The 24,627-nt window shown below is 40.4% G+C and overlaps 1 protein-coding gene and 1 long non-coding RNA gene across 7 annotated transcripts in view; one reads left to right on the top strand and one right to left on the bottom strand.

The window, feature by feature from the left end:
* Nucleotides 1–10,980, bottom strand: part of EMB (embigin) — a 28,353-nt gene extending 17,373 nt beyond the window's left edge. Inside the window, exons 1-4 of one of the 6 annotated variants that reach the window (XM_055790998.1) lie at nt 10,181–10,980; nt 4,531–4,617; nt 2,329–2,418; nt 991–1,080 (exon numbers count right to left, since the gene is read on the bottom strand). In XM_055790998.1, coding sequence (XP_055646973.1) covers nt 991–1,080; nt 2,329–2,418; nt 4,531–4,617; nt 10,181–10,265 — 352 coding nt within the window. In that variant the 5' untranslated portion in view covers nt 10,266–10,980. Of the gene's footprint in view, nt 1–990; nt 1,081–2,328; nt 2,419–4,530; nt 4,618–8,169; nt 8,787–10,180 lie in introns of those variants that run through there. The other 5 variants (XM_055790997.1, XM_027793290.2, XM_055790999.1 and 2 more) reach the window with 5 other exon arrangements.
* On the top strand, nt 10,326–23,146 carry LOC129782737 (uncharacterized). Its single transcript, XR_008744800.1, has 3 exons — nt 10,326–10,464; nt 18,066–18,162; nt 22,925–23,146. It is a non-coding gene; the product is annotated as an uncharacterized LOC129782737 (long non-coding RNA).
* Nucleotides 23,147–24,627: the final 1,481 nt, after the last annotated feature.

The raw sequence follows: 24,627 nt of genomic DNA, 5'->3' as shown, positions 1-24,627 counted from the left end.
TACAGATCTGTTCAACTGGAGTGAAACTTAGAGGAGCAACACCTTAGTCTTTCATAGCAGAGCAAAGTCAGATACAGCAACTCATTTATTAGAGCCACTACACTCAATGAGCCAAGCATAACTCACCTTGTTGAGGTTGTTTATGATCAAAGGAATTTTACAAATGGAATTGGTTTCACAGTAGCAGTTTTACAGACAGATTAATTGCACTGGCTAAAAATAGAATCCGTACCTTTTGATATTAAATATATACACTTTAAATTAATAGAACATGAAAACCCTATGCTGTAGAAGATTAACCACAAGCAAGACTGATATCTGGGGCATCTCTGTACTAAAAGCAGATGTACCAGAGGAAATAGACACTACCTCAAGCTTCCTGCTAGAAGAAAATACAGCATAAATGCTGTGCAATTTCATCCTTAAAATATTGCACCAGTACTTTGCAAAGGAGTCCTAACTGATCTCCTCCAATTGAGAGAGATTTTGGTTAGATCAGTTTTACCAGTTGTCCAAGAAATTAGTTATAAATGATTATTTGGCAATGGGGAACTTCACATCTGCTTTAGGGAGAGGGTTCTCTTGCCTTTTCTCCATGCTTTAACTCTTGAAATGCTGCAAAGCTGACTAACACTTTCTGGTTAGCAAGTACCCTGGCTTGCATGGTCTCTCCAAGTAGATTCATTAGTGCAGAGAAGTTGTCACTTGAACTGATTTGGAGGAACAGATAGCCATAAGTTAGTTTTACTTGTTGTTTTAATGAAAAAGTAACAATTTCAAAATCACTGCAAAATAGTTATTAGAACACAATACCCAATATGGCAACAAACTTACTCATATTTTCTTTACTGAGCTCATGACATGCTCCCTGTGAACATTTTAACTTTATCATGAAGTTGCCAGCCTAGATACTTCTATAATTCACACAAAAGACTGTGTGTAATCACAGGCATTAAATATATTATAACTGGAAGAGAAAAACACACTTACCAGGCAGGAGTATCTCATACTCCACAAAAGTGGCATTAGACACGTGCTCTTTGGTTTCCTGCTTGAACTCTTGCGTGGTAAGATCTGGACCTAACAAGGTTGTGGCGGGAAGCAAAGTGTTATGTTATGATCCTGTAAAGGTAATCATACAGGTGAATGTCAATGCAGTATTGCAACTGAAAAATCTTATAGCAATCTTGAGTGGAGGCGGCAGGGAAAGAGGACCTTGCCAAATGCTGACTACTATGGGGATCCTTTCATACAGCTTCTGTGTTAACAACCAGAATCTTAAAGCAGCAGTGTTGCATAGTCACTGATAGAGTAATTATGCCATTTTAGAATACAGTTTGTATCTTTAATATAATAATGAATTGTGAATGTCAATTCTGTAAAGTTGTAACTATTTCACAGCTTAATTTAAAGAGTCACTCATAGCTTACAAGTGGGTCCCAAAACTGCATAGCACTATGCCAATATGTAAGTAGAGCTTGGAAAAGTAGTAAGCTTTAGAAAAATAAGAAGAAACAGAAGGAAAGAACACTGCCATTCCCAAAGCCACTACAATTTAACACCACACCCAGAAAGCCAGAGATAGATGCAGCTCTAATGAATGCAGAGGCAAGAACACCCTGTTCTCCCCTGAACACAGAGCCCCTCACTGCTCCACAAAACTGTTATACTGCAGGGAATACCCTTCCACACACAAAGAATACCAATATTGACAATCATCTCCCTGACTAAAATACACTCCTTTCCTTGTGTGAGGGAAAGACATTTATAAGGTTTAACATGGCCAGCAAAACCCCCTTTCTATAGGGCTATGGATTGCATACTCTTCAGAGACTACCTTTATAAAGCTCTACAAAGCTTGATACAGCTATCAGGCAGGCAACTCTAAGCATAAACAAGTCTGTTCCCACCACTATACTTGTTCTTATGCTCTGTGCATTTCAAGAACAGAGCAAGAAAGCAAATTAGTGAACTGCAACTTTAACAACAGATGTAGCCCAGCTAAGGAAGCACCACCCTTCCACATCTACACACACAATTGTTTCATTAGTATTGTACTATGTGCATAAAAGTTCCTAGTAAACTGAAGCACACTGTGGGAGAAGACATTACAAATTAAGCTTAAAGGAAAGGCCAATTCAATAGTTAGAGCAAATTTTATTTTTTCTGTTTCCAAAGCTACTTTCTACACAGCTTTAAACAAACTGTCTTGCTAATTATCAACTAATAAATCCACCATAAACACATGATTAAAAAATATCAAGGTAGAACCTTAGGACAACTGATATTTAACAATTTAAGTAGAAGACAAGATGCGATTGCTTTTACCAGGTACAGATACATTATGTCCAAATGTCAAATGATCTGAAGGGCTCCCCTGAGTTTGCCTGTTGACAGTTCGTGTAGTTGTCATGGGCTCTGAAAGGTGAAAAACTAAGCTTATCACAAAAAAATGATTTTTCTCTCCATTTAGTGATGAAACAAAAGAAACAGATTACACACACCATGGTAGATAAAACATTTAGTGCATTGTAAGCCCCACATTTTACATGCTTACAAAGTAACTTTATTATCTGTTATTTTATAATGCATTTCAGAAATATATAAACAGCAATTATGGATTGAACCTGCCTATTCATAGAGCATGATAGGAGAAATTATTTTTTTTTGTAGGAGGAAAGGAGCTTCACTATCTCTCCTGTCCACAGATTGAGAAGGTTACCACTCACTGTTGGGAAAATAAAGAGAAAATTGGGCCACAGCTTCAGCTTTCTCACTAAGAGAAGCACTGGGTGGTGCTCACTGATCACTGCAATGCAAACAGTATCTCTGAAAGCCTAGATCTTCACAGAATTACTTCTCTTTTCCTGCATAGAATACTGAACTTTGAGGTAATTTTTTTAAACACATGCCTCAGCTGCAGTTCAGAGAATCTGGCTGTGCTGAAGGAGGTCCCTGCTAGTGATTTGATCTAAACATCTCTGAGCAAATATAAGCAGAGTTACCACATGCCTTCCAAGTTGGTGGCCCATTCTGTAAAGCAGTTTTTTCTTTATCAACATGTCACTTCACAACACAAGAAATGCTCTGCCACAGGCAATCAGCTTTTTGCCTGGCTGTCATACCTTCCCCTGTGCTTCAGCCAGTTAAGTAACAATAAACCTGTATATCAAGGTGGATGATTGAGAACAGAGCTTCAGTCTAGTTCATCTGGTGGTTAACAGTAGACTGCTGTCAAATCTCAAATACCAGTCCAAAATGGCTTTTTAAGCAAAAAAAAATTAAGCTGTCTCCTAGCACTAGACAGGATGCCCTATTAGTCTAGACAAAAGCACAAGCATGCCTTGACCTCTGCCTGATGGAGACAAACTAGTCCAGGTGTTTACCCCTGAAGTAACTTGAAGGCTAAAAGTTCTGGGGAATCTTCCTGTGTCTGTGTGTGCAAATAGCCCATGAGCATGCCAATGTTCCCATGGATCACCCAAGTTTAAATCTGTCTAGTACACACATCATATGGCTTGTTACTAAAATCCCTCATGGTATAAAGTCAGAACATGCCAGTGCCTGTTCATAAAACTAGACACCCTTTAAAAATGTCTTGCATATCAGTAGGATCCTCATACTGACTTTTTTCTTCAATTCACATATCAAATGAAAATAGTCAGGTAAGGTCATATTAGACGAAATACTTTGTGTATTTTAACTCATATGTGTATTTCTGTATGGAAAGTGTTACTGAATCTATTAGCTACAGCACTCCCTCTAGTTCTTATATACATTGTGCTAAAAAGCTCTGAACAACAGGTAAATAGCATTACCATGTCCAACAACAAAATTGTAGATTGAATAACTTGTCAGAACTGCTTGAGTTTATGTATAAATACCTTAGCCCATGTTTGATTTGCACTAATATGAGCTTTGGTACATCACTGAATTTCTGCTTCTCTGATCTTTATGGAGAACAGAAAGACGGAATCAACAATCATTGGTTTCTTCTCCAGCCTCAAACTTATCCTCTACTCCCTACCAAAACCACAATTAAGGTCTAGAATATGGCCAACAAAGTGTGGGGCAACAGGTTTTGACAAATCCATAACAAAAGAAATAGACAGATGAAGCTAGCTGGCACAGTGATGCAAGGGCATTATTAAACCTCTCACTACAGAAAAGCATAAGGAGTCATCATATGAAAAATTATCAGGTATAAGTGCCAGAACCAAACTTCCCACAATGGTTCCAGTTTGGGAATTATCCCATCTCCAGGGTCATTGCCTGCTTTCATGGTATATATGCATAAGGGCAACAGATCACACAACTGGCAGTTGAATAGCTTCTTCCGGTCCTTGAGATGCTTACAACAAGCTCTTGTAGTGGCTTTAGAAGGCCTAGATGGTATATTTACTTCTGTTCCTTCTGAAAAGTCAATTTATTTCAAAACATTTCAGCATTAGAATGTAAACTTTATATGGAAACTTAGTATCACTAGGAAAAAGTATTATAGCTTCAGGTGTACTGAAATAAAACAATTACCAGGAGAAGAGACATTAAGTCCAGTTTGCATCTTAGTCAAAGAGTTTGCCTGAGAGTGGCTGGCATCTTGTGTTGTCACAGTTGGATCTAAAAAGAAAAAAGGATTTAAAGAAATGTCATTCTCTCTCAGTTGAGCTGAGCTAGTAGTATCTAGCATGAAAAGAATTCAAACAGAACCTCCCCCTTCCATTTTCACACACACACCCCCCAAAGTTCTGAGCATGTACAGCCAAAATGAGCAAGAATTATTTTTTAGTAGTTCTTTAGCTTATTTTAGGCAAGAAATTATTGAAGAACAGAGGCAGTATTTTTTACCTCTAATTTTTCTATACAGATCTTTTCCTGTAGTTAGCCAAGTCAGGCAAAGCCATTCTCCGGAATATTCCAACAGACCAATAAAGTTTATAATCTGTAGGCAGATCGGTCTTGTTTGTAGGCTTAGGCCACCACAGCTTTTGACAATTACACTAGTTAATTTTAAACATACATTAGCAGATTCACTAACAGAATATGAACCTAATCATAACCTTACATGTCCACCCCGTTTTGTGATACAGTGAACAACCTCCTTTCCTTCTTTTACCCTGGTAAGCAAACCAAAAGGCATCTGCCAAACAGACTTCACCAAGTAATACTAATGACTACTTCCATTCTCCTTAACACCACTGCAACTCTGATTCTGCTCCTACAATAGTCAGGCAAGACTCTAGGAGTCTGCTTTATATTGACTGGAAAAAGAACAGCGTGGGAAGAAACAAAAGACTTGCTGCCCTTGTTTCAGCTGGGACAGAGTCCATTTTCTTCTCAGTAGCTGGTGCAGTGCTGTGTTTTGGATTTGGTGTGAGAATAATGTTGATAGCACTGATGGTTTTAGTTGTTGCTGGGTGATGTTTATATCAAGTCAAGGGCTTTGCAGTTTCTCAGGCCCTGCCAGAGGAAGCTGGAGGGGCACAACCAGGTCAGCTGACCTGAATCACCCAAAGGAGTGTTCCATACCATGCAATGTCACGCTGAGTATATAAAGTTGGGGGAAGAAGGAAGCAGGGGGGAACTTTTGGAGTGATTGTATTTGCCTTCTCGAGGAACCATTTTGCATGATGGAGCCCTGCTTTCCTGAGATGGCTGAACACTGCCCTGCCAATGGGAAGCAGTGAATGAATTCCTTGTTTTGCTTTGCCTGCACATGTGTGCAGCTTTTGCTCTACCTATTAAGCTTTATCTCAATCCACAAGTCTTCTCACTTTTGCCCTTCCAATTCTCTCCCCCATCCCACCAGGGCAGAGCAAGCAAGTGGCTGTGTGGTGCTTAGTTGTCAGCCAAGGTTAAATCATAGCACTTGTTTAGTTTGAGTATGTTGCTGTTGTCACTCTTCTATTAAGAACTCAACATCCCTAGATGTTTTATAAAAATTGAGATGCTTGCTCCTTCCTACCTGTTCCCAAATTGGGGTGGCAGAACTAGTTAGCATAAAACAAACATTACCTTTACATGCTTAAGTACTCCAGGACATACTCTACTGCCGTAACAGTTCTGAGTTTGAGGAAGAGTGCATCCTGCTATCTCATATAAGCAGCTTTTAAGCAATATGGCCAGTGGTTACACAGGGGCGGAAAAGGACATTTTTGCTGTTGTGACTACAAGTCTGGAAGGGGTAATAAGCTCTGCTAGACATCTAAACCAGCAGCAAGCATAGATGAAAAGTAAACCACTAAATAATACTTTGTGTTCAAACTTGTTGAGAACTACATGCCTTCAGCAGAAGGCAAAGTCAGCACCCTGCCAGTTCCTACAAGTGAACAACACTACTAACACTCCTACCGCATTTCAGCACTACAGGCATAGACAGCCTACAGAGTCTCCCACTGGCACCTCCAGCACACAGTTACTCCAGTTACATCAGAGTCATGCCTGGCTTGCACCATCTGCTTTCTCAATCTGCCCATCACATTTCAGCTAGCTTGGATCAAAAGTAAAATGAGGTAGTCAAAGAATATGATGAAGAAATTAAGCATTAGTGGTTTTTAACAAAAGGCTTTTCACTCTTCATACTTGTTCATACCAGTGCACTGGTCCCACGGCCAAGTGTTCCCTCCCAGCCCTTCACCCAAGCAAAGAAATTAAGAAATCTCCTCTGTCTTGAGTATCTGCTGGCTTATGATCAAGCCAGTAAGAAGACTGAGTCCTGTTCTCTGCTTGATAGATGTGCTGAGAGCAGGAAGAGCTATTAAGCTTCTGATATTCATGCTAAGGTTGAAGAAAGGTCCATGAATTTTTATATCTACAGCATCTTGAGGCATTCTAAGGATGTCATGGATCACCTGACTGTCAACTTAGTAGATGCATCACCTGCACAGTAATTAAAATCCCCAAAGATGATAAATTTAGAAGGTGCCAGTGCTAAGTTGCACAGCAGTCTTATGTCTCAGCAAGGAAGGCAGATAACCTGCAACATGGTTTGCATACTAATAGTGTTCTCATCTTAGCTTTCTTCCTTGATTCACGTACCAAGTAAAAGCAGTCAAGCAGTGTTATTTCTAGTCTGCAGTGCTTCCACATCTCAGCCCTTATCTGTCCATATATTAAAATACATAGCACAGAGATAAGATTGCACCGCTCTTCTCCTCCCATATACACCTGCTGAACAGCATCAGAGATCAAGATGACCCAACACTGCATGATTAGTGTCATCAAGCCAGGCAGTTACATAAGCAAGTAAAGTGCAGTAGCTTCTCAAACATCTAAGTCATGGCTGTGTGCCTTAGCCTATAATTGATTTGCATTAGATTTAGTCAAAGTGTGATAACTTGCAGAGTTCTTGATGCCCTGATCTTTATAGAAGGAGCAGGTGAGACTATGAGGTCATTAATTTATTTTTCTGCCTTGCCTCTGCTCCATACTGCAGCCAATATTTGGAGGATGAAGTGTGGATATACAACACTTCTTATCACCAGAACATTTCAAGCTTTAAAAATCTATTTGCTCCCTTTCTCAGCCAGAAAAGCAGCTGAACATGAAAAGCTTGAGATATAATTTGTCTTAATTTAACATCATTAATTTAATGACAATTAATTAAATAGCAATTTTACACTCTGTGCATGCACACAAGCATTCAGTAGCATCCAAAACCAGCCACCCGAAACCATCTTGTGCCCCTAGAAAAGGCAAAAGCTGCAGGCTGAGCTCTCCTGAGGCAGAGAATCTACAGGAAAGACTTCTAAATGCTCCTGATAGAAGCCCTTCCCTCAGGGCAACCAGAAAAATCCAACCTGGAAGCAAAGTCTGTAACACATGCCTCTACTCATATAAGCTTTAGGGGCAGAAGCTGGTAGATAAGATGTGGCGAGCCTTCTTTTTCTAAAGGAATCTGGCAGCACATGCTGCAACTAGATTAGGCATCCACAGCAGTAATCAAATTAAAGCAGCAAACTAACAGTGTTGTGACATTTTGTTAGAAACTACCCTCAACTCAATGCAGAACAGAAGTGATTATTTAAATTTTTCAAAACCACCAAGTTACAAGACTAAATGACAAAAGTAACAGAAGAATAAGAACTCTCCTCAATCTACTTACTTCAAAATAAAAATCTAAGAGGCCTCTTGTACCTCCCTTAGGAGCCTGCAGAAGGCTGTGCAACCCACCTTTCTGCAATTCAGTCCTTGCACATCCAGTAGCTTTTACTGCAAGCATTTCTTTTGATGGAAGAAATCTGCTGAATCCCTCACATCTCCAGAATGCACACTGTTTCTGGACTTCACTGGAAGACAGTTTTAGTTCTCCTCCCTCCAAGAGAACATGAACTTAGCTTTGCTACACGTGTGCAGATCATCCCCATGCTTGACTAGCTTTTTGCTTATTTGGTTAATGGCCAATGTAAAACACACTTCCTCATATTTAAATCGGAACGGAAATCACAGCATGAAGCCTCCCTACCTAGTTCATACAAATAACAGCATCTAATAGAAGTATGAAAAAAACAACTTACCTTTATACAGATAGAGGATACTGAAGCAGGTGGCTCATTACTTATGTCTGCTCAAAACAAGACATTGATCCACCATTGCAGGAAGATGGTACATTTGTGGTAATTTTGTTGAGGTTTTTTTAATTGTGGGTTGTTTAGGGTGGGTTTTCTTTGTTGGTTTCCACCCCACCCCATCCCCAGAAGAGGATATCATTGCACTGGTGGCTTTACATGAACTCAGAATTGCTTCAGCCACCACTGGCTACAATTTTCAGCCGCAAGTCAAACATAGATACCCTGTGGCTAAACTGCCGTAACATGGCTCACACATTCCTACAAATATCAGGCCACTTATAGATATAGCACTTTTTGATCAATGAAATTAACTGTTAGAAAGGATTTCAAGTTTTATGTGTGTGTACATAAATACATATATATATTTTAAAGAAGCTTTAATAACTACAAAGCGGAATTGCCTCTGCACGCATACATAAGTACATGTATTTTAAACAGCCCTTGGGAACTGCAAGACACATTTTCTGTCCTTTCACATAATGTGAAACTACAACCAATATTACAGAAGTTACCATGACACAGGGAGCAATACTGTGTGCCTTTCAGTATTAGGAAGACCAACAGAGGCACAAACAGGTAACTACTTAAGATATCACAGGCTGAAAATGCTGCTGAACGACTAATTGTGAAAGTCACAGCAATAAGGTTCACATGCACACATTGGCAGAACTTTCAGCCTTGGGAAGACATGCTCCAACAATCGCACCTTGCACAGCAAACATCGGCCATCTGGTATTTCCTATCATTACCATTCTGCACCATTCCACAACGCTTCAAAACAGGGATTAACAACAGAAATCCACTTGTTTAAACTTCTATTGCCTTAGAAGTGCCTGGCCTGCTCCTGAACTGCTGAAAACTACTAGAGGTAGAATAGGGCCCAGAAGGCTCAAGTCCCTCTTCCTTCACCGACTTTAAATGTCACATTTAAAAAGACAGTATTAAATCCTCCAGGCCACATGCCTCACACCCTTCCAGGCGTACTGATATTTTGGTAACGCAACTTACCGATCCGGGTTGGGGGGGGGGGGGGGCTTCAGTAATGCTTTGCTTCAGGACAGGGCAGCGACAAGCCGCCGTGCCCCGGCCTCAGGCGCTCGCCGGTGACTAACGACCCCCCGCCGTGAGGCGCCAGCCCGCAGCGCGACATCGCTGCCCGCGGGTCAGCGCCGCAGCCGGCAGCCCGCCGCCCACCGGCACGCACAGGCGGCCACGCCACCCAACGGCGACGTTACCGTTCACCGGAGGACGGCAGAGGAGGGGTCCCTACGTCCCAGCAGGTCTACCAGAAACCCGAACGCTTTTTTGAAGCTAAAGACAAGAGAGTACTGGGAGGCGGGTGCAGCGCTGGGGAGCTCCGGGCACGCCGAGGAGAACAGAAACGCCTCAGCCGTTCAGATAGGCAAGGCCGAGAGACAGCCGCCTTGCCGGGCCACCGCTTCGTCCCCCTGGGGAGCCAGAGGGATGCTTCAGGGCAGGGAGGCGCTTTGCTCAGCCGCAGCTCCCAGGCGCTGCCCCTGCTCCCCGCCACCCGAGCCCATCCCGGCGCCGAGGGCGGACGCGGCGGCTGCGGCGTGACAGCCGCCCGGCCCGTGAGACGAGGCGGCGTTTACCTGCCGGGCTCCCGCCCGAGAGACTGAGGCAGAGCAGCAGCAGCAGCCGCAGCCCCGGGCGCTTGCCGGAGAAGGCGGCAGGCATGGTGCCCCCGCGGCGGCGCACCGGCAGCGGGCTGGGCTGAAGCGGGCCGCTGCGGTTCTGCGGGGCGGCCGGCTGCCGCAGTGACGACAGGGATCGAAACCAAGGAAAGCGGCCCCAAATCCACGAACAAGGCAGACCAGGCAACGACCGGCAGAGACAGGCCGGGGAGCCGCTGCAGGCACAACCGCTCCTCCTCACGGTGAGGGCATATCACTGCCGACGGCGTGTGCGGCCCCGCCGGCCTTTATGCGGCGGGAGGAAGGGCGTGGGTGAGCCCCGGTGGCTAATTGGAGAGGCCCGCACAGCTGATCCGGCCCGAGCCCCGCCGGGGGCAGACGCGGACAGAGCGCCCGGCGGGGCTGGGACGTGTCTTACTTTTGGCCGAAGGTGGCTGTGGCCGCAGGACCACCTGGGCCCGGCAGCCGGCTCTGGCCGCGTCTGCCTGGAGGAGGCTGGCGGGGGCAGAGCGCAGCGCGCCGCTGCCCTTTGGCTGGTGATCTTCTGGAGAGCCCAGCTTTGAGGGTCAGTGGCTCCAGGGCAGCTGGGTTATACTGTATGAGAGCTGTGGCTTTTCACATCTCTTGCTCTGCATCTCCTGGCTTGGGTGGCAATGCCGGGGGAGCACTGTTTCTAACAAATGCTTCTCCGGACTTTGACTGCATCTTAGTGCCTTTACAATCACAATTTAATTGCTTAGACTGTTTTGATCTGTGTACATATGTAGTAAAATCACTCCTATATGTTTATATTAAACGTATGCATTTCTGTTTGTTGCTCAATAAATACCTGAATTTGGATCTTGCAGTATAAAATCTGGCAGGGTGGCATTCTCTGAAGAACAGCCCCTCTGAAAGGGTACTTGCTGTTTCTTCTCTCCCACCAAGACAGTTATTTCAACTAATGCAAAAGTTGAAGAGTGTGTAAGGTTTGTATCAATGATGCAAAAAGGTCACTGCAACTGAGCCTTTACATCATCTTAGCTGGCAGAGCTGTAGGAGTTTATGCAGAGCAGGAGTAAGTCAAATGCCTTGTGTGTTGATTTTCCAGCAGTGCGCATGTTCATGCTGCAGTGCATGTCCTCCAATACCAGTACTTCAGATTAAAATTTTCTGTCATAAAACCTCCAAATAAATATAACTAATGGCAAAAGACCAGGAACAGAATTGTTTCATTAAGCCCTTGCTGTGTGTCACAGGAAGGCTCAGGATTCCTGATGGCTAAATGGGACCATGTATAGATAGCAGCCTTCCTGGTTGTTGAAGGAATGAACACCCTTCATATACTTGGAGCAATGGGATGGAGCCTTCTGTGCTCCAGCTTTAACATTGTTTAGCTCATGTATAAAAAGTAGGAAGTCATGTATGTGAGTAGTCAAGGCACAGTGATGCCTATACAGCTGTAAATCCACTACTTTAGAAATTTATCTGCAACCTGTAGTTCTGTGGTATGGTATGACAGACAAGACAGTACTAGTGTGCTCTAGGGAGAGATTGAACCCCCAAGAGCTTTGTTAACCTGCCAGCCTGCTAAGACTGCACAGACTGATAGGATTCAAAGAGAGAATCCAAATCAGCTAAGGCTGTTTAGGAATGGCAGAAGACCTTCAGCTTTTAATGGGGAAAAACTGCCTGGAGCTTGAAAGCTGTTTTATGTGAACCAGTTAGACCTGAAGAGGCTTATCTCTTGGGGGGTTGGGTAGGAGAAAAGGGTGTGTTGGACTGCCATTAGATAGGAAGGGGCTGATTTGTACCTCATTAGCTTCCCTGGAATGGGTGAAAAGGAAACTTTATGTTCACCTGATTTAGTAGTTGTATATGCAGCACCTTTTGGTGAGGTAGATTTTATCCACTTGGAAACCATGTGGATGGGTTAGTGTGGGGCAAGTCTATGGGTAAACTCTGCCAGCTGGCAGGAGTGGAGCTGCTAGGACAGTCTGATCTCCCTTCTAGCTGTAGCTTTATCAGTTTTTGTTCAGTGGAAACTGTAGAGATTCTGATGGAGATGATTTAATCTCAGATGACTGACTTGAGATTATGTCGTGTAGGGGACTGGCTTCTGTCTTTCCCAACAAATCATCTTGGGTAAAGCATCAAAGCAGTCTGAAGACATGATGAATACCTTTGCAGGATTCCTTCTGAACTATTCTTCGGGGCTTGTCTGCTAATGGTACACTCCACACTTACCTAATGCTGAATGGGAAGAAACCAAACAATTATTAAACTGCTTCCAAGGGAGCTGTTTGATCCTGGACTCATGGTATGAGATACAGAAGCTGCAACACAGTGGAAAGGCAAAAGGCAAAAAATACACAGAATTTAGAGGAACAGATTGAGCAAAGAAACAAACGGCCCTTTAAGGGTTTCAGTGCTCCAGAGTTTGCCTTACCATAATAATATGCTAGTACTAGATTATTCCCCAACTACTACTGCTGGACTTGTAGATCATGGAAAGTGTAGGAGTGAGAGATTTCAGAAAATAGAAAGTTACTGATAACACATTATGAGAAAGTAGAATATTGTGGGTATTTAAAAAAAAAAACTGTTGTCATATTTGCTTGCATTTGGAAACACTAACTGGTGAGTAATTAAGAATTTCAGGAAAAGTATGCCCATCTAAATTTTACATACTAAGACTAATCTGCTCCATCTATTAGCATCCAGCATATTTTCCTTTTCTCTCTCAAGATAACTCTTCTCTCTTAATTTCAGAGAGAAACTGTGACTTATTCTCACATGGTAATTACTTGACAAATGTGATGTTTATTTGGAATAAGGATTCATATGTTGAACCATACTCTGCCTTGTAAGAAAACGTTTATATTTAAATAAACCTCCAGTACAGGGAAATTGCTGGTTTATTCAGCTGGAAGATCTTTGCCAATTTTTTTTGTGGCACAAGGAAAGTAAATGAAACTCTGAAAATTGCTGTGACATGGTGATTATTGGCTGAAAAATCTGGATGATAATTTGTACTTTTACAGCTCCTTTTCTCCAACAACCAAGTCTGTTCTCAAAGCCCAGTCTTTTGCATTCATTTATTTCTGTTAATAACTAAACAGTGAAATAACTAAAGGACATACTCGATCCAGTTGTTTTCTTGGCTGGAGGTTTACTTTTTATAAAAGGCACTCAAATTGTGAAAAGGTGACTAACGTATATGTGAGAAGAACTGGGAAAAGGAAAAAACAGTTGAAAAGGACTGAAAAACTCTTGAGGTGACAGTTCAGATATGTTTCAAGGATGGTTCAGAATTTGAAGCTGATTCAAGATCTTTTTAGATTCTAGCTAGATTTTTTAACATTTGTGGAACCTCTAATGAGACATTTGTTTATGGGTGTAGAATTCTAAATTCAGAAAGCATGAAAATAAACAGTGGGAAATGGAGAAACAATTTAGAATTACTAGGTCTTGCAAGCATGGCCAAGAGATAATTTTGCAAGGCCAGGAGATAATGTGCTACTAACCTATGGACCACTATCAAAAAGATGTGCCAGAGTAGATGTTATGCAATGTCTCCAGGGGTTCCACTGTTATGCTATGGTAACAGGTTATAATAAAAAAAAATAAAATTCAGAATGCACGTGTTTCTGAAAGTCAAAGCAATGCTAGTACAAGACTACAAACCAGAATTTTATTGTCTTCCCCAAACATTTATCTTTTGCTTGCTCTTTCTGAAGGATTTAACTAAACTGACCTGGATTTAAAATTACAGGGCAGATTATGCAATGAGCATACACTCTGCAGTTGCCTACTCTGCAATGTCTGCAGCCCACTGAGTGGCTATAAACCCCAGTATCTCTTGTCACCTCCTCAAAGGGAATTTGCAAGATTAAGCATATAATCCCTATTGAGAATCCTGCTATTTATCAGATGTTTAGTGTCATGTTCTAAGATCTGAGCTGTAGAAGAAACAAAAATGTGGGCTGTAGTGCTTTAGAAATATATTTCTTAAAAATCATAGGTTGCTGCCAGTACCAATTATTGAGATTGGCAGTACTGATCATACAAAACAGAATATCAATTGTTATTGTGGGGGGTCTGATTTTGTGCAGGGTTGCAGATTATACAGTGTAGCTCTGCTTAGAAGAGGCTTTGTTCACATGGCGAACACACCATCATCAGGAACTGGCAACCACAAAGTCAGCCAAGTAAGATTTTTGGCAAACAGTTATTTTTGCCTTTCTGCCTGCTTCCCCCCCACCCCTCAATCCTGAACAAACCTGACGTTTTTAATGGAAAATATAATGAAAAACAGTATTTTGTTTAAAGCACAATTTAGATTGAAACCTTACGACATCTAAAGAATTTTCTACAGTTTGTTAGTTTGTAGAAATAAAGTTCACTGTGATATCAATGCATACAACCCCATCACAGGGTTTGTCTTGCAAACTGTTGCTTTAAAATGTGTAAAAAATAACTTTAAATATGGCAAGCAAGACCGGAATCTGAGGGAGGTAAGATCTTTCATCACAGTGATATACCTGGAAAAAGTAAGCCAGCCTCTGATGTGAATACAATTTGAGAACAATTACTCTGTGTAGTTGTATTTATGCTGAGGGTGCACACTCACCTACTGTTTTAATATCAGGAAGAAGATTTTCTTTTTCACTAATTCTCCATTTTCCAACCTTTCATACTCTTAAAAATAGTTTATCTTTTGTTGCAAAGATAAAAAAATTATGAGAGGCCTTGCATACAATAAACTATACAGGACAGTCTCTTAACATTCTGCTACTGTATGTGCTCAATTGGTAGCAGCAATAAGTGGGAGCACTGAATCATCTGATGAAACAGACCTTGTTTACACCACGGAAACTGGGTGACCTGAGGCTCCTGCTCTGGTGGAAGTAACGGTATCTGCTGCACAAGATAGTAGTTTTCCGGTTTTTGAGGGTGTGGTGACCTAGTGCAGGCTTTGTCTCATTCAGCTGACCCATTTTATGGTTTTCCTGGGCTGTGTGTTTTTTTTTCAGGTAGTTGACACAAACCTAATTTCTCTGAATTTGTTGTTGGGTTTTTTTTATATGGAGATACATTTGTAATGCTGACAGTAAAACCTCAAGATAAGACAGTGTAAACTAAGCAACAAGTGACCTAAGCCTTCTTGATTATGTTCCTGATGGAGGGAAGTCATTCAAGTTAAACACCACACCATGTATTTATTAGTCAGCTTCACTAAACTTCAGAAACTGTATCTCTACCAAGCATCCTTTGACTTTCAATATTTTTTTTCCTTTAGTCTTTGTGGTTTAGTTTAGAAAGAGAAAACAGTGATTCAGGAAAAAAGTGGAGAAAGCTATGTAACTAAAACTGTTTGAAATTTCAAGATCCTGAGTTTGTAAACAGGTGGGGTTTTTTGCTTTTTAGTTCTTTTCTCTCTTAAATAACAGCTAAGGTTTTTCTCTGAAAAAAAAACAGGACTCCAGGAATGCGCAGAAAAAAGAAGCAAGAAAAAGGATTGCAAAAGTTGTGATAAAATCTTCGGCACTTGTAGTGAGTTTAGAGTCACCATAGCCAAACTGAAAAGCTGAAGTGGGAAGAACTATGCTGTTTTTGATCACTTCATAACTTTGCCAAACGCAGGCAAGATATGTCCCTGTCCTCATCAGCACAGAGGCAGAGACCTCAGTCCGTGTGCATTGGAAATACCTAACAGCAGTGACACTGAGTGAATGGAACTCTCCTAATACTTAAGAATCCATATACTCCTTGGCAGAACCATGCCACCTAAGACAGCACAAGCAAACATGCCCTGGAAACTGCACACTACAGGAATATACCCATGTTTCTTGTACCATACTGTTTCTGTTACAGAAAAAAATCAGTTTCAGAATTTACCAGAGTGATAATTCTCATAGATTTTAATTCACCCAAATGCAACATCTATTTAAATGCTCTCTGAAATAATGTATACTGAGAACTGAATAGCTTAGTACTTTAATTAAGAGAGTATGCTGGTCCAGAGTGAAGTGTTCTTAGGTATTTTTCTTCCAGTGGCAAGGAAAACATTTTAAAACAAAGCACCCTGCAAACATTTATAGTTCTTCACATGTGGAAGAGCTTCTTTCAGAAATGTATTCCAGTTTTCCAGTCTGCAAATATTTTATTTGAAAAAGTGGAAATGGCATGTAGCAGAGTTCAGACAAAGGAAAGAAAGCCATCAGAACTCTAATATAAATAAACTTTTTTGCAATAAAAAAGAGTATCAGAAGTCAGGCTTTGTATGTCTAGAATTTGTGGAATACTTATTTGTACAAAACTATTTTCTCTTATTGGCTTTTTCATCCTGACTATGCATCATAATCCTGCAGTTTCTCTGATGCCTAAAGTGGTATATGCACTCTTTGGCACATGAAACATTTTCACCCAGAGCTGTAAACCACTCCATCAGAAGTGTCCAGTGGGGTCTGCAAGAAAGAAACTACTGGGCTGTGAGACAGTCACCTTATGTATCTTTTTAGTCCTATTAATACATAAATTTTATTTGACACTGGTAATAATGGAGTTAAAATTCCTTTTTTTAGCTGAGCTATGTCACACCAGAAGGGTTCAAAGATGAACTTCTGAAGGTGACTTTTTAACAGCTGATTTGTTCTGCGAGGCATTTCCACAAAGGAATCATCAGGGTTATACTATAACTTTAACAATGTTATCAATATTTCCAGGGGAAAAAAATAAAAATTCAGTGAAAGAAGCCTAAAATATATTAGTCTGTAGAATGTGAATTTCAAAGTGGAAAAAAATGGATGGTAACAAGTAGCTTTTACTTTTAGGTCTGATTCAGCAATTGTTAATATATTTCCAAATATTTCTGCACTCAGTAAGCCTGAGGAGGATTATGCAAAGATAACATCCTAGTTGAGTTTTACCTTTGAATTAAATTTAAAAAAAAAAAACAAACCACCAACAAACAAAGATTCCTTATGAAGAGAAAAATGTGCAGAACATATCAGTAGTGAAAAATCTACAAAGGTAATGTAAATGTTTTCAACAATAACTCATATCAACTTATCCTGGCTGATCTGTGAGGTTTATTTCAGGTTTTGTAAACCCCACAAATGCCAGGAAAAAACCACAACTTTTTGTTCTTCATTGTTCCAGCTTCCCCTGCAGCTTGTTTTGGTTATGACATATACTGGAACCGAAAGTAAACTGTATTGGAGAATTTCAATTAATAGTTTAAGAAATAGTATGTTGTAATTATGGCATTTGGATTAATTTAGCCACAAGTTAGAGTTAGTAAGACACCTATTTAGACGAAGAAATTTTTTTTGTTGTTGTTTTTTAAACGACTCAAGAAGAAGAAGTAAAAAATTACATCTGACATTGTAATACTTTAGAAAGGATATTGCTAAGAGTTATGTAATTATTTACTGGAAAATGAGGTTTTAGAGAAGAATGTAAATTGGTCTGCTGCAAGGATGTTGGGTCATTCTGGCTGCTTAGAGGTATCTTACATTCCTCTGACTGACTTGTCATGGTGTCTGAAACAAGTCTGTCAGAAGAAAGTGTGATGTCTCCATGTGGACCCTATTCCCATGCTTGACAAAATTTAATGTGTTTGTCCTCACATCAGCCTTGTGTGTAATGTTAGCTCTGGTGAGACAGTAAGTGGCTTACCTTAGATAACCCAGGAAAAGGGTTACACTTGACTGTTCTTTTCTAGCTTTTTCTGCCCTGTGCCAGGTTCTTTTTGATTCCCCAGGATAAAGCTGAGTAGATAGAAAAGACTACTTGGGGTGCACTGAAAAAGGCAGAGGCCTTTCCTGGTGACCTGTTTTAATACTAATCTTTCTTTCAGGAGAGAGCAAGCCATGCCCTTTGTACAGACACCATGCCTGGACTCGGCTTGGGAAGAACTTGAGTAGCCCCCTCTAACAGAAAGCATAGATTGCAAGGTGAGCATCTGAGATTGCAGACAGCTGTGTGAACATGGTGATTTTGATGCAAGCAAACATTTGTGCACTTTTACACATTGGCATTACATTGGAAATCAGATTCCAAGTACGAGTGACTGGAAAAACTGTGGTTGCAACGAGTTCATTATTCTCTAGGACTTCTGCAGGGTATTTGATTGTTAGTAGATCTCTAGGATTTAATGGTTACAGTTCTACTGGACTTACAGGTAGTATCGTATATTAGCAAGGACAAACACTGTTTATTAAGCTTAATCTTGTTACAGAGATGTCTTCTCTAGGTTTTACAAATAAACACTGTCCAGCTTTATTGTAAAAGTGCTCTGCTCACTCCTACATTTGAACTGTCCAGGGACATTCAAACTGGACATAAAAAAATTTAAGTTACAGTTTCTTATTGGTACACACTTCTTTTAAACATGCTTGAAGGTTTAATGAAATGATTTCAAGCTTCTCACAAAGTCGCTAAACCAAAGCTTATTAATTCTAAGTTTTCTTCTCTTGGTAATACACCCTTGAGGATCATGGTGTCTCACTATCACAATGCATCAAGCCAGGGGCAGTGCAGGTGTTAATTACATTTTTTACAAAATTACAAAATCATTAGGTAGTTTGTACTTCACACAGAGACCACGACCTCCATGCAGTAAGTTAATTGAACCTAGTAATAGGAAAATAGGAGAATAAATCTGCATTGCAGAAGTCGCTGCCAGAAATCTGTGACTAGAGTGGCTGGAAAATACATAATCCTCTTTTCACATGCCTTTCTTAGTCACTGTTCTACTTAATCTTGATAAGGGGGATAGGACTAGATGACCTTTAAAGGTCCCTTCCAACCCAAACCATTCTATGATTCTATGAGGGTATGGACAAAACCGCATCATCTAGTACATCCCAGTTTATCAGTGCAGCATAATTCATCACTATCTCTACAGCTTCTCTGCAGCCTCATCCTTGAACAGTGAAAGAGAAACCAGTTCTAAGGCATCTGTCATGACAGTGCACTAATTTTTCCAGTTGCTGTGTGCCGCAGAAGTTGCTCTGCCCAATGAAACTCCATGAATCACATCTTTCCTTCCCAGTAGGAAAAAAAATTTACTTGTGCATTTATTACTTTTTTGGTAGTTTTCTCTTTAGGATTTGTATGTTAAAAAAAAAACCTTTGCACTCTCTAGCAGACCTTCAAAGCATACTCTGTGATTTCTTAGGCATAAGCAATACAGGTGTTATTACTGGGGAAACAGAGATCCTTGCAAGGAAAGCCCACCTCCAGATGGGCTTGTAGCAAGGAATATGTTACAGTCTCTACAACACTTAATCTAACAGACTGGGTGATGACCTGTGCTGGTTTTGGATGGGACAGGTTAATTCTCTTCATAGTAGCTAGTATGGGACTGTGTTCTGGATTTGTGCTGTAAACAGTGCTGGTAATTCAGGGATGTCTTAACTATTGCTAAGCAGCGCTTACACAGAGCCAAGGCCTTTTCTGCTCCTCACACCACCCACTCAGCAAGTGGGCTGGGGGTGCGCAAGAAGCTGGGAGGAGACACAGCCGGGACAGCTGCCCCCAGCTGACCAAGGGGATATTCCATACCATATGACGTCATGCTCAGCATATAAAGCTGGAGGAAGAAGGAAGGGGGGAAATATTTGGAGTGATGGTGTTTGCCTTCCCAAGTAAACATTACACATAATGGAGCCCAGCTTCCCTGGAGATGGCTGAACACCAGCCTGCCCATGGGAAGCAGTGAATTAATTCCTTGTTTTGTGTTGCCTGTGGATGCAGCTTTTGCTTTACCTGTTAAACTTTCTTTATCTCCACCCATAAGTCTTCTCACTTTTACCTTTCTTATTCTCTCCCCCTTCCCACCGGGGTGCAGGCTGTGCTTAGTTGCTGGCTGAAGTTAAGCCATGACATGGCCTTTCAATTTTCTCATTTCACACTCTTTTTTTTGCAAAAAACGAATCTCTTTTCATGTACATTTAGTTGATGTCAGAAGAAAGGGGGACGCATTTTCCTAAAACACATACTACATAACATTCTGTAACACAAAAAATCCACACTTGGAGCTTTTCAAAAGAGACAGGATCTTGTAATGGCAACCTGAAGTCAACTGAAGCCGGAAACATCAGTTTCCAATGCTTTGTCTGTATGCCAAGTATGCAGCTTATCTGATTCACAGTATGACTGTCCACATTTGTCCTAAACAGGCATCCTCTGTAGTTCAAAAATTTAAAGTTCTGGGCTTTTGAAAGGGAAGCAAAGTACAAAAAAGGGATATCTCACAAAAGGACTAGATTTCTCTGGGAACTGAACAAACATTTTTCCAGAGGATCGCTACTGAGAGGCAGTGCTATCGAGTAGCACTTTTATGTCTCTCATTCAGATAAAGCCTTTGTGCAGTGTTTGCTACTTTTTAACTCTTACAGCAGAAAGTAGAGAAAAATGTTTTATCAACTGCATTCATGTTTCTTGCTCTCTTGTTATAACTTACCTGCAATAGCTTTTGCCATTTTTTGTGTGTGTGTATACGAGTATAACTTGAATAAAGAAGTACAGTCATCAGTTGTATTTCTTATTGGAGAAGATAAGAAATATGAGTATCATCCCCTCAATGCTAAGTTTATATAGTATTTTTTTCTTCTTACATAAATACATCACTTACATACATCACTTCTTCTTACATAAACATAGAGGGAAAATGCTGTCTGTAGAACACTATCAGATCATGAACTACAGGCACAAAAAATGGCATGTGGGAAATATGCATTAAGCTCTTCACAGTGTCTCTGAGGTAGCAGTTTTACTGTCAGTGGGCACTGACCAGGCAGGAATGTGTTTGGGACCATACTAAACAGTAGCATATGATTCACTGTCCTATTAGGAATGGTTGAATCTCACCCAAAGTCCATGGACTTCTGGCATGGATGAACTTGGACTTGAGTGCAGGTTTGGGTCTTATCTGGAAGGCAGTGTAGATGTATCCAAAACAAGCCATGCTTATATAAAACCCAGATAACAAGAAATATACAAATAAGGCTTAAAGCAGAAAAGAAACCTTTCTCCAATGCAAAATTAACTTTTTGTATGATAATGACAAGTCTTTAGCTTCCTTTCACAGATAAGAGCAATCTGCCCTGGAGCACAGCTCTGCAGGAAAGGAAGCCTCATCTTTATAGCTTTCTGCTTCATTATCCCTAGGCAACTTCACTGCTGATAGCAACATGCTGACTTGCCATCATGCTGGATTCAGTAACAGTAGAGAGGGTAGATGGGTGGTGGCAGCTATTTTATTTTGGGGAAGAAGGTGATCTCTGCTTAGCTGGGAGATAAATTGACTTTTGTCATTTCCACTAAACATATTTTTAAATCACAGTATCTGTTTTCAAATCAGTAAGCTTTGTTATGCTAATAAGAAGAAAAGTGCATGTATCTGCAGCAATTCAGTGGTAGGTTAAACTGGTGTATAACAGAAATCACATGTTAAGAAAAAACTTTCCCTTTTAAAGACAACCAAGATTAACATCCATCTTGAAATCACACAGAATCTGCCCATCTCTGAATTCTCACCAATTCTTGTTAAAAATATCTGTCATTAGAAAATGATAAATTAGAACACTGGGTTTGTTTTTACTTCTTTGCACTTTCTGCTGCACTTTATGTAGGGCCCATTTACACTCTGGCTAAGCGAGTACACGTCTGAACCTCAGTTCTGTCTAATGAGCTAGGAATATCCTACTCCTGGCACGCCACCTAGTTTCCTCCGCAGAGAAACTCCTGGGACTACAATGTCTGGTACTAAACACAAGTAAGAAACTGATAGCATTCCTCTACTACAATAAAGAACTTTCTTGTACTTTTTTGTGCATGATCTCCAATCAGTCCTAGATTCCTACTATGTTTTGTTATCACCTTGGACACTCACACATTTTCCTTTCATTTTAAAGCCATCTTCCTTCAAAACAGAAGAGCAGCTTATGCTTGTTTTCCTTTCTCTGAGCTTACTTTTAGGTAGGACATATGTAAAAGTGAATATTCCAGTTGTTTTTAAATGTTTTTAAATGTGCTAAGATCATCTATATAGAGTGCAATATGGTTGCATTCCATATAGTGCAATAATGTTTTGTGTAAAAAGCTCAGAATGCAACAAGACCTTATAGTGCATTATGTAGAGCACCAAATACTTTTATGAAGGTAACAGCATTCACTCACTGCTGTGACAAGCTAGTTTTGAACTGCTGAGCTGTAAGATAGAAGGAGAGGTGATCATTCTCTGGGCACCTACAAACTGTGGTTTTAAATATAAGAGTTTTTCATTGATCCTTGCTAGGACATACCTGCATGTTTAGATGTTTTGGGAGATCTTGGATTTTTTAAGCAGAGGTGACAGGAGTCACGTGAGACTGGTTGTAGTAAATCATATGTTTAGTGAAATGTCATAGTCATAGCATCCATGTTGCTAATAACTGAATTTTACTGAGAGTATTGAACTGCTGAAGTGTCAGTTTTCTCTGACTTGCATTATATTGTTCTGCTGAGTATTGCATAAAAAAATAAAGCTGTGATACAGTGAAGAAGACATACTGAAAATGAGCACCTTTATTGTATGGGTGGTTTAAAAGGAGGTGTGGAGAATTTATGGTCAAAACAGGAAGGGCTAGAATAAGAAATTAACTGTGTGTTTTTATAGGGGTCCTTTATTACCAGATTTGAATGCCATTTAATTATTGATTACTTCCACAGTGAGCTCTAATAAAGAAACAGAACTGGCACTTAAGCTTACAAAGAATTTCAAAAAAGCATCAGAAATACCATGGTCATGAAGAACTAGTACAACCATGAAGAAAGCAAGCAAACTTTGTTAAACAGAGTGTTTTCAATGGAAGTTTGAAAAGGAGAAATATTTTCAACTGTCACCAAACAGTGTGTATCAGACCCCTACTTTTTCCTCAGTCAAGAGAAACAGCCATTGTAAGTATGCAAGATTACATCTAAGAAGGTCTATTTCCCCTTGATAGCAAGCTGCAAGATGATGAATATCAGTTATATGACTAGATCAAGAACTGTAAATTTTTTAACATGGTCTCTGTGATTTTTTGATGTTATTTCTGATAATGCTTATATCAACTCAACTTTTCCTTATGCCTATTATAATTGTAGGTTGGATAGTGACAGTGTTGGGTCTGTTTCAGACACAGAAATCTCAGAGAAGACTGAATACTGAATGTTGGCAAAAAATTCTTTATGTTGCAATCAGGACAAAATGGAAGAGGTGACCTTAGAAACATGTTATGCCTTGGCTCTTCTTTATGAACATTAAAGTGCATTATTCAAACACTTGAAAGCTGCAGTTAATCCTGGCATACCTGCCTAAATGCTACTGAGGTCATCCCTGTAACCTGGTAATTAGCAAAATCTTTTTTATCTAAAATTCTAGAGTTCTAGTGATGGTGATAAATAAATTGTGAAAAAAAAATCAGCACAGGAGCTTTTGAGAGCTTTCATTTATTTTAAAGAGGGTAAAAAAATGCAAAAGCATGTGTCAGGTCCTTAAAGGTTATTTGGCGCAGCACCTTAAATATCTGTAAGTGCTAGACGCTTTATATGATAGACAGTATCTAGCAAAACCAGTGGGAAAGCTAGGGAAACCATGTTTAGGAAAAAAAGTTCTGTGTCTGTGTCTCACTATTTCTTTGCATACCTTTCCCTATGTGTGAATTCAGCACCTACTTATTTCTGTATTTTTCCCTTGTTGCACCTACCCAAGCCTCCATGAATTCAATGTTTTCTGCATTTTCCTTCATGGTGAGAAAAGCTGGGACCTGAGAAACTCGTAACTCAAAAGTAAGACTTGTGTCCTTTTTTCCCTGTCTTCATTTGCATGGTTATCTCTCTATAAACCAAATGTTGTTCTAGATTTTGTTTCAATTGTTTATTTTGTTGAAGCAAGGAACTTATACTCCTGCACATGAAAATCTGCTCACTTGTCATTATGCTGAATTTAGAATGGCCTATTCAGTACTACCCTCAGCAATTTGCTATTCTTTCATACTTGTAGTCTGTCAGCATTTGTATCTTCTCAGGGCTTACTCTTCTCCCCCTCAACAAGGGATTGTCTTTTCCCTATCTCTCAGGCTTCTCCTGACTCTCTTGTCATGTTAAAAAGGGTGATTTCCTTGAACTCTTTGTATTTGATCAGCCTGTCAGTTTCCCAAGAAAGACAAGACCCTTGTGTCCAACCAGCCTGTCCGCTACCTGAGTTTTGACAGGTCACTGTATCGGAGGGTGATTTGAGTAGTCTGTTCAGGGACTCCTGCTCACAACATCATGGAGTCAAATCCTTTGTAACAACTACTCAAATCTATGGAGACTTACACAAAGTGAATTTCAGCTGAAGATTTTTATTATACAAAATGCAAGTTTATGACAGGATAAGGTTTAAACAT

This window comes from Falco peregrinus, chromosome Z (genome assembly GCF_023634155.1).
Source record: "Falco peregrinus isolate bFalPer1 chromosome Z, bFalPer1.pri, whole genome shotgun sequence".
NCBI classification, from domain to species: Eukaryota; Metazoa; Chordata; class Aves; order Falconiformes; family Falconidae; genus Falco; species Falco peregrinus.
This window is presented reverse-complemented; position numbering and strand designations above follow the sequence as displayed.